The following is a 14,051-nucleotide window of genomic DNA, read 5'->3' as shown; positions in this document are numbered from 1 at the left end:
GTGCATATATTGATTGCATTAATATTACCTGACAAAAGAAGCACGTCCAAGAAGTACATTTAGTTCTAATTTTAATCCCTCACTTTTGAATTGAGTAGTCTCTTATGGCAAAACTATTACCTAAGTTACAGAAGTGTATGTGCAGATGAGAAGCTTTGTCTTGAACACAGTTTTGACATCAGAGGACCACATTTCGGGTTGATCTTTTTTTTGTGTTCTTAGTCACTGGTATAAAATTATCTTCCATTTGTGCTAATTGGCTGGGTATGATAATACCACTTTAAATAATGCTGTTGGACAGAAAAATATATTTGCTATCCAGTTTGCAATCAAGTTCATTCCCTGACGGAGAAATAGAGAAATAGTAGAAAAATAAGAAAAAATAAATTGTCTAAATAAGAGACTTAATGAATCTAAATTTTTCAGTTACTCACTGAACTTTAGTAGCCTTCTTAAAGTAAATAATGAGGGTTTTTTATCATTATTATTTTAGAGATGGCTCTGCTGTGGAAATAGTTGGCCTGTGCAAGTCAGCTGTTCGCTGGTTGATGGATTTATCTGGGAAAAACATATTTCCATTTCGTGGAGTCACTGTGAAAAGACACGGTAAAAACAGGCGTATCTCCTAATTGTATTACTGGGGTATAAGAATAACTAAAACAATGAAATAGTGACCATATAACCTCAGAAGAAACTTTAGGGTAAAAGGGCAAAAACTTGAGAAAGTATCTTGTATGATCAAAATAATTCTGTTAGTATAAAAATTTATTAAAAGTTTATATTGTCTTCTCAATATTTCACATAGTTTATTCTGTGGATTACCAAGGAATTTCAGAGCCTGAATACCTTTTCTCAAAATGGGTATAAGTGATAAGGTTACTGTGTATTATGATTGATCATTCATTACAAAAGTAAAATGGTGCAGGACACTTTATTTTCTCTTTCTGTCCCTCCACCAGTATTCATAACACAGAAAACCCCCTGCTGGGAATATTTACATTAAATATCATAGGAAGTCCCTTATCTTTTAGAGGGATCCTCTTTTAATCAGAAAGTTACTTTAAGCTTAGCCAGCCCAAGTGAATATGTACCCTGTGGAGACTCTGATGTTGCGTTAGTCTCACTAGAAGTTTCAGTGAGCTGTTGCTGCTGTGATCTGTACAATTGGCCTAAATGTTAGGGAATCACAAACTGAGAGAGGTGCTCTTGGTCTGCTCCTGTTATATTAAGTGTCAGCAATTCAAGAAGCATACTTGTCCTTTTGTCACTGTGGCTGATTGCAGAAAATTAAAACTGTGTATAACAACTTGCAGGAAAGGAGGAGATTATCACATATGATGAGTGGGACAGGAAAATTCAAGGACACTTTGAAAAGCTGTTCTTTGTCTCTGAGAATCCAGCAGATCCTAATGAAAAACACCCAGATCTTGTACACAAACGTGGAATTTATAAAGACAGCTATGGAGCTTCGAGTCCATGGTGTGATTACCAGCTCAGGCCAAATTTTACAATAGCAATGGTTGTGGTAAGTGTGGGGGAGTGGGAGGAGGGCTTTGCACTTAAATGCAAGCTTAGTTCAGTTATAAAGAACATTTTAAGGTCTGTCTGCATGGCATTCTATCAGGAACATACATTGCTTGGAATAACTTTTAGAAAGCAGCTTTTTTTCCATGTTTTTAATATCATCAATCTTGGAATATGTCCTAAAAATATATCAAGACAGGACTCGCCAATTTGCTGTGTTCACTATATTCAGAATATCTTTCATGGCTTGGTCTGGGAGGCTGCTTTTCCCATCAAATTGGCTAAAAAGGAAGGAGTCTTTGTCTTCATTGGATTTGTAAAGAACTTCAGTAATGATATTTGTCAAGGGTGTATAAAATAAAATCAGAATTGAAAAATGCACTGGATACCTTCTGTTTTCTTGCTTACTCTGACTTTCCAGTTCCAGAAGTTGATTCAGTAATGCAAAACTCAGGCTTTTTGTCATCTCCTGCATTTGTATACACAACCTTATGTATGTATATGCACAGACACTATTAATTAAATCTTTATTATTTTATTAGGCCCCTGAGTTGTTTACACCTGAGAGAGCTTGGAAAGCTCTGCAGATAGCAGAGGAAAAGCTTCTTGGTCCATTAGGCATGAAAACCTTAGACCCAGAGTAAGTACAGTAGAGATAAGATCAAGTGGTAATTCCTAAAGACAATAAACATGAGAGTAGGAATTATTTGATGTAGGGCAGGGGTGGTGGTGATGGTGTGAAATCTTCTTTTATACTAATGGAATGAGGCTGCAGAAAGTACTTCCAGAACAATTGTTTTGCTGTTCTAGAAGTCCGTGTAATTGATTTCTTTATACAGGTAATGGCTGGGTGGTTTTGGATGCCTCACAGTAAGCAAGTCAAATTTGGTATCATACCAAAAATGTTGAATTTGCATCTTGGGACATAGAGTGTTTGGTACCGTGTACAGCACTACAGTTTGAGTCAAAGTAAAAGGGTAAAATTATGATTCTAAAGTCCTTTCAAGATGTTAACTATTTTCCTACAAATTTAAACTTTATTTGGAATTTCACTATCATGTAAAGTACAGAACCTATTGGAGACCTCCCTAACTTAACCATCAATAAATGTAAATTGCAAGTTTTTTTGTTAATTTCCATTTGCATTTTCTGTGTATCATTTTTAATTAAGACTTTGTTTGCATAATACTTTTTTTTTCTTGCAGTGATATGGTGTACTGTGGAGTCTATGATAATGCTCTTGACAATGACAACTACAATGTATCCAGAGGGTTTAATTATCACCAAGGACCTGTAAGAGCTACTTCCTTCAATTTAGAGAAAGTGTAGTCATCTTTTCAAACCAACTGCTTTGTTAATCGTCTGTTTCATTCTTTGTTTAGGAATGGCTGTGGCCAATTGGATATTTTCTTCGTGCCAAACTGTATTTCTCTAGGTTGATTGGTCCAGAGATATATGCAAAAACTGTAGTTATGATTAAGAATGTTCTTTCTCGCCACTATGTTCATCTTGAAAGGTAAGGTAACAACAAACACAGATACAAAATATTCAAAATACCAAGCTAATGGTATCCACCATCCAAATCATGTAAGAGTACAGATCTACTGTACAAACAGGATCTCTTTTCTACATAGGAAGTTGACTGCTATATGTGCAATTGCAGGTCTCAAGTCAGATTTCAAATACAGGTGAGATCTAGTGCCTTTCACAGATTGCAGAATTCCTAATACTTACCCATGTGAAGACTGGGTGAAATAAATCTTACACAAAAATGAGCATCTTACTTCATACAAGAAATCAGTTTCAGAAAAAAACGACACTGAGTTGTTTTTCAAAAAAATCAAAGTATTTAAAAACAAACTTCATAAAATATAATACTTAAAGGGCAAGTAGTGACAGATTACAATTGCAGCAGATAAAATGATGCAAAATATTGTTAGGTTTATTGTGTTCCAAGTGAGAAAATTAAGATTCTGAAGCTGTCATGCTAATAGCCTTGATTTTCTAAGGAGACAGAGAACTTGCATTTTGAGTTTCTCTCATACCAAACCCACACACTGTTTTTCCTCTTTTACTCTCTATTTTAATTAATAAGGATTTGAGACAAGCTGAACTAAATAAAACACCTTGCCCTTGATATCTCTTCCATATAATCTGTTCTGTAGCACATGAAACATGTATTTATTTGTACTCAAAAAAGTAATTCAGGACTCATGACAAAATTGTTTGTCTGACCACACAAGGAAGAAAAAAGCATTTGTGAAGCAACATTTTGCCTTATGTAGTGTCTTGACCAAGTCTCTTGTTTGGTAGTATCAGAAATAACTTGCAGCTTGGTAACACTATTTGCTTTTTCTGTCTTACTAAGGTAGTGTACTTTTTTTTTTATTATTTAATACTCTGTTTTGATACTTTGTTTCTGTACAGAATAATTAATGTAGCAATAGGCTTTAATTGTATTTTTGTAAGTGTGCCGGTTTGTTGGGCGGGTTCTTGTTCCCAAGGAGGAAAAGAAGGTTTATGTAATCATGCTGTCTTTCAGCCCTTGTCACTTTTTAGCACCATAATCAATTTAAAGTATAGTTTGAATACCATTATTATCTCATCTTCCAAATGCAAAAAGACCAGAATGAGAAACAGGAGCAGCACGCCAGATGTGTAACTTCAGTTGTTATTAGTAGCAGAGAGTCTGCTTTGAAGAACAGGCACTTCCACTACAATTAACTACTGCAGGTGAAAAAAACATTACATCTCAGTTGTTAAAGGATATTCTAGGCTTGTAGGAGAGCAGACCTTTAGTAAAGCTTTTCAGTTTCCTACTGAGTTTATCTTCCAAAAGGCTTCAAAATTAAATGTTCCCTTTTTTTTTTTTCAATCTGTAATCTAACAACAGTACTCATTTCTGTTTTCTTTTATCAGATCATCCTGGAAAGGACTTCCAGAACTAACCAATGAGAATGGGCAGTATTGTCCTTTTAGCTGTGAAACTCAGGCCTGGTCAATTGGTGTTGTCCTCGAAATTCTTTATGACTTGTAAAAGTTTATTTTGATTGATTTGGTGAAACTTCAGTGGTCTTACTATTGGGCATAAATGAACACTTTGCTTATACTGCAAGGGAAATTAACTGTTTTGCACAATCACTTAAGTTGTGTCCTGACTTTCAGAGATGCTGGATGCCAGCAGCTTCTGTGCCCTATAACTGTGTGGGGCTTAGGTGTTTTGAAAATCAGGGCATGACAATAAAATAAAACTGCAGTGCACACTCGATGCAGCAACCTTTAGTAAGGAGCAATTTTAAGAATATGCACAAACTTAATTTTAAGTAGCTTTGGTTTTTTAGCCTTTTCAAAACAAAATCTTAATGTAACAAAGTAATTTTTCTCCTTCCTGAGCTAAAAATAAGTAGCACAGCTCTTATGGTTTTTTTCCTTCGTCTCTTAAAGAGTTAATGGATGTTTTTGCAAATGCATGCTTAAGGAGGAGTAGACTAACCTCTAGCTTTCTAAGTTTGGTATGTTTTGTGCTCTAGCACCATGCATTAATGAAGGCATAATATGTTATCTCTCCATTGAACTCTATAATGGGGATGTTTCTGTATGTGTTCAATTGAACACTCCACTAAGCAACCACAGAAATAAAGTGTATGAATACTGTAATAAATCAACTTTTGAAGTTATATATAACATTTTGAAAACTTTACTTTGAGAGTTAACTCAAGCAATAATGGGTAACATCCTATGTTAATCTGTCTTTAGATTTATTTAAACACCATGAGCCATATAGCAAACCTGTTTTTTCATTTATATCTGGTTTTCACCGTGGGTAATTCAAAAGAAGTGTGCGTACAATGCACGGCCTATATGTTAGGGAAGGCCAAAGTGCTTGACAGCTTATTAAATTAATTTATTGAAGAGAGAGGGTCACCTGAGCCCTTCTTACTTGGGAAAATCCTAGCTCTGTTAATCAGGTGGAAACAACACAATGGAAGGACATAGTACGTATATCAGAGAGGAGAATATGAGGCTTCTGGGCCTTGTGAAATTGCACCAGTAACAATAAGCATGCTGTTTGGGAACAAGCCAGTGAACATGATGTAAAACATGTTTTTTCATATTTGGATGCCTGCATGTCCTTATTAAGTTCAGGGTTCACAAACTGAGAGAAAAGCAGTTGGTAATTCTCAAAATCTTCATACAATTTTTTCATCTTAGTGCAATAAACTGGCAGAGTAAAACTGACAACACTTGCCACGTCACAAGGCAAAAAAGCAAAAGCACTATTTCTGAATGTTAGACAACATATGCTGAAAAAATAAATATGGGATGTAATTATAATGCACTAAAACACAGATCAAGATTTTATCATGTCTGTATTTTAAAGTTTCTGTATTCTGTCTAAAGTACAGTGCACATGCTGTCTTGTTCAGGGAGATGTATTTCAGGTAGATACTGTAAGGGCAAGTTAACTGGTTCAAGAGATGAATTGTAAGAAGTGGCTATACTCATATACCATTTGTTTGAAGGGTTAATAAGGATTTTAACTCCCTTGCTCAAGTGTTCAGTCCTTAGAAGTTAGGAATAGGTAACGTCTATATTAAACCTGAACTTTGAACTGCAGTACATGGGTTGGGAATTTTTTATTTTCTCAACGCAATGCATAAGAAATGTCATTTGATCAAAAATGTTACGGAAATGTCAGCTACAGATTATTTTTTTAATGTGCAAGAGGCATAGAAAGTATTTTTCATACTGCACTGAACTTTCCAAAATTCTTGATAATTATATTGAGGTTTCTGTCCTTCTGTTTCACAAGCTTTACTGTTTTCCTGGATACTTATTTCTTGTGTATTATTTCAAGGTATGTTTTATGGCTCCTGTGGCTTAGAAAGCCACAAAATGGCAGAAAAAAAATTCTTCCTAGTTCGTGAAAACATTTTAAAATTGGAAGTGCAGCTTAAGAGCTATAACTGTTGAAGATTTCCACCAGGTGTCAAAATTATATTCATTGGCAATAACACTCTTTAAGTGTTGGGGAAAAAAACATGAGAAATTTTTCATCAAAACCTTCCTATGCTATGTACAGATTGCTTTCCAGTTTTGCAACCTGCACTGCTGATAGAGACTGCATATTTGTCACTGCTAGGGGTTTTTCTAATTTAATCGTAAAATTTTAAAGATAAATCACCACTGTGTACACAAAAATACGTATGTTAGGAAACTTCTAAACATGCCCATTTATAATGTTGCTTCGGCACTGATTAGTTGAGCATAGTTTTAGTGACAAATATTTTAAATAGGGAAAAATATGTATTGGTTGACTTTGCTGTTAAGTAGCAACAAAAGTAAGGTTTAAGGTTATTAACTCTCTGGGGGAGTGGTGGTTTATTGGTTTTGGGGTTTTTTTTTTTTTTTTTTTCTCAAAAAGCTACTCAACACTTTGTCAAGCCAGACAGTTTAAAAATGAAGAGGGAAGAAAACAATGTTAACTCTAACATAAAATGAGCTGATATCCATACAGATCAAGTCATTATCCCCTAAAAATAGCTGACTTTATATTGACTGATCCTGAGCTGTATCATTATCATTTATATTTTACACTCACTAGTGTAAACTTCTAGTAATGCAAACTTATAATTGGTAAAATAGAAATAAACTAAATAACTCAGTAACAACTGTGCATCCATTGTGTTCCAGTTGGTGCTTCTTGATCTATGTTACATTAAGAATTCGTTTTCCTCCCAACTGAAATAATTTAACTGTTACTGATGTTCACACAGTTAATAGCTCTTGATTTATTCAAAGATTATTAACTTGAGAATTCAAGTAAACTAATGTATCATTCTCACACTGCATGTTGTAATGTAAAATGGAAACATGAGCTTTACATGTCTGTCTATCACAGCAACAGCTGATTTTAAAAAATGTCATTATTCATTTCTGAAATGCACAAAATAAAATTCTTTAATTCAGAGTTAACCTTTTCTTGTGATTGTCTTTTTTAAAAAAGTCAAACTTTGCAGCCGATGTTGCTTGTTCACTTCTTGAAATTTTACACATAAGGGAGAGATTGTTAACTCCTCAGGTTACATGTTAAAAAGTGCTAACAAGACTTATTACAAAAACAGCAGCTTATTAGAAAAAAAAGCATAAACTTGAGATTTTTATCTTGGTGTCAATGTCAGCTGCCCTAGCTGAGTTTGAGTGGGTTTGGGTTAGCAGACCTTCTGCTATGAATGTTTACATAATTTGTTGTCCTGCTGGAGTTGCAATACTATAGTCTTGATTAACTGATTTAGATACCCAAGTGAAACAGTGATGAACTTTTGGAGTAAAATTCCTATCTCTATGGAGAAGGCATTTTCACTTTTCAGCTTTACTTAGTAAAATCAGTCTCACAGCACGGGTGCCTGGTATACTTAATATGTTTTTCAGTGTCCCCATTTCATTCCATGCTTTTATAAAAACAGGATTTTTCTCTAATTCTCTGTTCAAGCATTTTCTTTAGGAAGTAGTTTATTATTCTATTGTATATACTTCTAATAAATATTCTATTGAAAAATGTGTAAGGAAATGTTAAAATGACAAGTCACTGGGGTGTTGGGGGATGTTGGTAAGGTCCGAGCTGCCACCTCAGCCTTCATGGCACCTCAGGCAGCTCAGTCGAGGATGAAATGTTACTGGTGGCTGGCAGGTTTCTCTTGGAAACAGCTCTGGAGCTTGCAAATGGCAGTCGGGGAAGGACACTGGAGCTGTGCCTGCGTTGCTGTGTGAGGTGAGGCAGGACGCCTCAAGAGCCCGCTAATGTCGCCACCGAGAGAGGGCTTCCCGAGGGCCCGGCCTGCCCCCGGCCTCGGCCCGCCCGGGGCCCTCAGCGCGGGACGGCGCCGCGGGGCCTCAGCCGGGCTCTGCGCACCGCCGGCTGCGGGCGGCTCAGCCGCACTCTCCCCGGGAAAGCTGGGGAAACATGCCCCAGCTGACGGCTTGTTTCCCTTTTTGAGTGTACCTGGAAACAGGAACAAGGAAAGTGTACTTGCCCGTGAGCATCTGGGGGGTTGTACCTGTTTAGTGTAGCGGTACAAGGGAGGGATCAGGTCTATTCACATTCTGCCAGATTTGCCTGTGCATTTGGTATTTCTCGTAAATTACTGACTAAATTAAAACAGAGGCTTCCCAGTTCTCAATTTGGCATGAAAGTGCAAGTGACCAAGTGGACCAATGGCCATTTTTAATGGGGCGTGTTGATTTCAGAGCACCAGTGGCTGAACGAGGCACTAAGTTGACTTTGTTTTAGTGACAGCTGTTTTTTACAGGGTCAGATTCTGAAGTAGAATTAATGTGTGGTGGTATGAAAGTGAACCTGAGAATACTATCCAAAGCAGACTGTGGCTAGTCAGGTGGCAGTCTGAGCCATCTGTGCTGTTCCAGGCTCTTGTGCCTCTGTAAGCACTTGTCCAGTCTCGCTGGCCTGTGACATGTTTGTCTCATGATGTACTACCTCCTTGAACCTGTTTCTTTCCAAAATCTTAATCTCAGCTGTGTGTCTGTTCTGTTTGCAACCTTTCAGCCACAGGCAGCTGTTCACCCTATGAATAATAATCTCAGCATATTACACAAGGTTCAGTACAACTGACTATATTTGACAAATAATAAACTTGTTCACTTCACATAAACTCACGCAATCTGAGAGATCCATGAGCACTTCCCTTCCCTTTGTGTGCCATAGCAATATCTCAGTACAACTTCAGACAGAGAGACTATGCTTCATACAGTGCCTTATTGCAATGAGAATGGAAACTGGCCAGGAAAGAAGATAATAATGCTGCAGCCTGACAAGGGTCTTAAGCTGGATGATGTGGACTCCAGATACTAAAGGAGGTAAGTTTTTTTGGAGTTCTGTATTACTGAGTTCGGACTGGCAAATAAACTGGATCTTAATTTTCTGTGGTGGTGAGAAACATAAAATGATGTCTTCTTATCAGTTCTAAAGGAAGATACTTGCAGTCACATGATTTACAGACTTATAAGTACAATTGTTTTAAAGCATGATGCTCTAGAGTAGGATTAAATTATAATAGTGGGAGTCTTTTTTTAAGGTGATTTTTAGAGTCACAGTTACATAATTTGAGAAAGCTGAAAGATTAATTCTTGCAAGTGACATCTCAAGGAAAAGGTTTCTACAAAATGAACAATCTGTTCTTTTGTGGGGATACATTCAGCGTCTGTTTTTTAAATTTTTTTGTAATTTGTCTTATGGCCACTGTCTATAAGGGTCCTAGATGCAGCCTAGACCTGGAGAGGGGTACCTGTTTAAATAGTATGCAATGAGAAATCAGTTCCAAATGCAGGAGTAAGGCTCCCAGCTGCTTGTGTAGCACCCTGAAGTGCAGCCAAATCATGAGCTAATAGTGTCTTAGCAAAAGCAGTCGTTGGAGGGCAATAGTAGGTTGAGTGTTGCCAAGATGTGTCACAGTATTATACCTAAGGAGAACTTGGGGTAGGATTTTGAGGTTAGTTAGTGTGTAAATTTTGTGGATATGAATGACTGATTAGAGTGTCAGGGATGGCATCTTAGAAGGGATCTTACTTGAATGTATGGTAACCCAGGGACTAGCGCAGTGGGCTGGGGGTGAATACCTCAGTAGAAAGCTGGGGATGACGGATGGGGTAAGAATAGTGCAGCTCTTTATTATAGATAGAAATGAACATTTCCAGCCTGGCAGCAGAGGGTGGCCCCGCTGGCCCGGCCCGTTCCTCTCCCCCGCTCCCTCAGGGCTCTGCATTCCTGCACAGCTCCACTCGCTGGGCTGCCCGTGGACGGCTCAAATCTCCCGCACATCAAAATCATAATGAAATCTAAACATTTTTAAATGTCTAGAAAATGTTTCGTTAATATATCCTCATGTGGGAGAAGTGGGAAAGGAATACATCTTTGATGGTTTAGTGACATCTGGATTTTTTCAAGGGATAACTGGAACTAATGAGTATTTCAGTATTAAAAAATCCAGTAATCCTGTTTTATTGCAAAGTTCAAGAATCTATTAATCTCCTAAAAATGGGAAATGCTAGGATATGAAACCAGGTGTATGTTAGGCATTTATTTATTATTTGCATCAGAGTTTATTTAATGCTTCTGTAATTGCTGGCAATTTTTTTCTGTTTCCTTAAATGCTATGTTTATGCATATGTTTATGTGACTGTGACTCTAAAAATCACAAAAAAATGTAATGTGAAAACTGAAAATAATTCTGCCTGGGCAATTTTTCACTATAACTGTGGGGTGTTTTAACTTAAGTATGTTGTCACATGGATATTTTTTAGTGGCATTCATTGTGTGTTTAACGGGCTGCATTTTCTAGCAGTTATTCCACTTGCTGAAGCTGGATGGGAACACCCACATGTTCAAGATAATTTTGTAATTTGTAAAGCCTATAATCAGACCTACTGGGACAGCTGTTCAAGAGCTGGTTTTGTTTTCTTGTAATGGCTGCCTGGCTAGTAGTGCTGGAGGTCTCCCTGCAGGCCTCTGGAGGGCCAGGTTCATGTGTTAGGAACAGTTAGGTTACTGCAGTTTTTCCAAGCCCTCCAGGCACCATTTAGTTACATTTAAGAACCAGATGCTGCTATCACCTGGATCAGAGTAAATCTAGAGTTATTTAATTTCTATGCCTTGAATAATTGCAGGTTTATTTTTGCATAATTTTGTCTTTAGACAGTTTATACACCTTTGCAAACAGCAGTTAAAAGAATAAATCAGATGTAGCAATGCAATTTATTCCAGGGTAGGGAGTCTGTGCTGTGCTGGGGTTCATTGTCACAATAGTTGCCTTGAAGCAGTTTCCCCCTCACGCACAGGGGTTTTTTTGCCTTCCTTGTAGGTACCCTTGCTGGAGTCTAACATAACATGCTCTAAATTCTGCTGTAGTCCCAAAAATCTGGTAAAATTTAGTACTTTGAATTTATAAAATTGCTGGAAACATTCTCTTCAGGAATGTTAAAATCAAAAACTAGTTGAGGATCGGTGGGTGGGGGATGATAGTGGTAGCAGTAGACAGGTGTTCCTCTGGTTATTTCCATCATGTTTTCAAATAAGACCTTATAAAAATTCCTTAAAAGCACTAGGATTTGGAAATTTGTACCTGTGTTATTAGAAAGTCTTGTTTTGTCTGTGCTGGAGGATTGAGCAGAGAAGCCCAAAAGTTATAATATTTTAAAAGTAAATGTTTATTAGTTTAGTAGCTGAGATAAGAACCCTTCAGTTAGGTAATTAAGCATTTCTTCCAAATTTCAGCAGATACTTTTTATTGGTTATGAAGTGATTGTTCTAAACTGATGTTGTTCTAAACTGATTGTTCTAAACGGAATATTGATGTTAAATGTCATCTTGCTTCCTATCTGTCTCCCTGATTTCATTTAACATAAAAGGCTCCATGTAATTGTGGGGAGGGGGTGTTTCTGTGTCTACTGCCATTCAAATTATAAATGACTTCAATATTTCTTTAGAGAGAGAGCTGCAGTACAGCTCTTTCAAAAAGAATCTCCTGGAGGGCAGAACCCCAGTGTTTGAATTTTAACTTAATGTTTGACTATGTGAAGAGCAACCCTACTGCTTGGTGGTTAGTGAATCCTTCAGGAAGGTCAGACATGGGGTGATGGTTGAGGATGAAAGGGAGAAAGGGAGTGCAGAAAGGGAGAAGGACTGAGTGAACACCCAGGAGAGACAAGGAGGATGTTCCCTTACCTGGGGAGTGTTTCAAAGGGAGAAAGTAGGAAAGAGAGGAAGTTCTGATGTCTGGTGTGTCTGCATGCTGTAGTCCAGCAAAAATGATGGAGAGGGGGAAGCTGCAGTTTACCTCTGGGCCTCCTGGCTCGTCTGTATGACCCTGTGTTTCAGTGGAGCAGACAGCACAGCCCCAGGGCTCTGCTGCTCTTGCACCAAAGTGCAACACTGCCCTGACCAGGAGTTCTGACCGCTGAAGGGATACACAGCTTGAGGAACCAGCTGTGACCACAGATGAATTTCCAAACTCATTTCAATTATCACCTGGTTTTCACTTCTGAGCACTAGAAACTTTCTAAATATTGAATCTCATAGGGACAAGAACTCCTGTAGAGGCTGAAGAAACATTTTTCACTTGGCTGAAGTGAAAAATTGGCATTATTTTGTCAGCCATATTTCCACCTCTTCAGCCAGTTCACTAAGGTGTCTTAAAGCAGACTCAATTTCTCTATCTTTCACCCTTCTTCAGCATAGCTAAAATGCTATTGTGAATTTCACCCAGAATCATCAAAATCCCTGGAAACGTAAGTACTACATCAGACTCAAAGGTTTTATGTGCTTGAATGTAACATTTTAAAGTCTTTTGATGCCATATACAGAAGGTAACTCAGAATAATAATTGCTGTAATAGTATCTTTTGTCTCATAAATTTAATTCTCAGCGTACTCTATTTAATTTGCTATAATTATATACTCAATGTGTTGCTAATAAATACACTCTTTCAACACGTACCTGTTTGATGTAAATATATTTTCAAACATGGGGGAAGCAGTAGAAGTCAAGGATACTACATCTTTACCATTTTTCACTATGAATGCTTTGTTAAATACCATGTTATGTTACATTTCTTTTCAGGAAACTGACATGAGGATCCTTTGAAATAGGATGCTAAATAGTTGTGACAGCAATTAGTACACACCACTCACACTTGTATGTTTCCAGTGCTAAAAATTTAAGGATTGCTCTGAATTAACTGAAGGGACATTGGCATGGTATGCAGGTGTCTCTGAGCCCTTATCTTGCTTTCTTGGAAAATTGTGATTGTTACACTCTAAGAACTTTTGGTAGCTTTAGAACATGTGGAAAGTGGATGGCAAGTAGTACTACCTGGTGGGCACACTTCTTTTTGGAAAGTTTTGATCTTTATTTCTTGCTTGGTCATTTTCACTGCCTCTCACAATTAACCATTTTCTGCTGAAAATAAGAATGCTGCTAACCCAAATCCTACTTAGCTGAGTCTGTCTTCTAAGCTAAGAACCACTGATTTTGCTGCCACTGCTGCATGTGATTTCTAAATGCTGCTTCCACTGCTGGGGCTACTATTGAAAGAAAAAACCCTCCTGTTGTTAATACATGGATGAGGAGTGACTGGTAATGGGCCATCATTTTACACAGCGGCACATTCAGCACAAGACAGACATTTAAACACAGGGAGTCCAGAATTAGTTTCCCCCGTGTTCAGTGTTAATTCTGCCTGCTTAGGTCACTGCCACAGTGCCCCAGTACCGCTGATGTTTTGTCTGAGCACTGCCCTCCTCAGGAGCTGCTGCTGTCTGCCCTGTGCCAGGATCCACCTGAATGTGCTTGGTCTGTAATCCCACTGTACGTGTGCCAGGGATTATACAGCATTTCACACCATGCCAAATCTCACCATGCTTTGCAGCAGACCTGCAGGTCTGCTGCTGCATGTGCCTTTAAATTGCACTACATGTAGTTAAGTATTTAATTTATAAAGAATAAATACTAATCT

General features: G+C 37.7%; 2 protein-coding genes across 6 annotated transcripts in view; both read left to right on the top strand.

The window, feature by feature from the left end:
* AGL (amylo-alpha-1, 6-glucosidase, 4-alpha-glucanotransferase) overlaps positions 1–7,500 on the top strand; it is a 34,724-nt gene extending 27,224 nt beyond the window's left edge. For both annotated transcript variants that reach the window (XM_064428139.1, XM_064428138.1), the window contains exons 29-34: positions 494–606; positions 1,314–1,525; positions 2,067–2,164; positions 2,730–2,817; positions 2,907–3,040; positions 4,444–7,500. In XM_064428139.1, the coding sequence (XP_064284209.1) occupies positions 494–606; positions 1,314–1,525; positions 2,067–2,164; positions 2,730–2,817; positions 2,907–3,040; positions 4,444–4,561 (763 nt within the window). In that variant the 3' untranslated portion in view covers positions 4,562–7,500. The remainder of the gene's footprint in view (positions 1–493; positions 607–1,313; positions 1,526–2,066; positions 2,165–2,729; positions 2,818–2,906; positions 3,041–4,443) is intronic.
* A 639-nt stretch (positions 7,501–8,139) lies between these two features.
* Positions 8,140–14,051, top strand: part of LOC135305018 (loricrin-like) — a 56,490-nt gene continuing 50,578 nt past the window's right edge. Inside the window, exons 1-2 of one of the 4 annotated variants that reach the window (XM_064428103.1) lie at positions 8,418–9,399; positions 13,157–13,301. In XM_064428103.1, the coding sequence (XP_064284173.1) occupies positions 13,296–13,301 (6 nt within the window). In that variant the 5' untranslated portion in view covers positions 8,418–9,399; positions 13,157–13,295. Of the gene's footprint in view, positions 8,297–8,417; positions 9,400–12,770; positions 12,826–13,156; positions 13,302–14,051 lie in introns of those variants that run through there. The other 3 variants (XM_064428105.1, XM_064428107.1, XM_064428104.1) reach the window with 3 other exon arrangements.

The sequence above is a fragment of the Passer domesticus genome, chromosome 7 (genome assembly GCF_036417665.1).
Source record: "Passer domesticus isolate bPasDom1 chromosome 7, bPasDom1.hap1, whole genome shotgun sequence".
Taxonomy (NCBI): Eukaryota; Metazoa; Chordata; class Aves; order Passeriformes; family Passeridae; genus Passer; species Passer domesticus.
The sequence above is the reverse complement of the archived record's forward strand: the minus strand, read 5'-3'. Positions and strand labels throughout refer to the sequence as shown.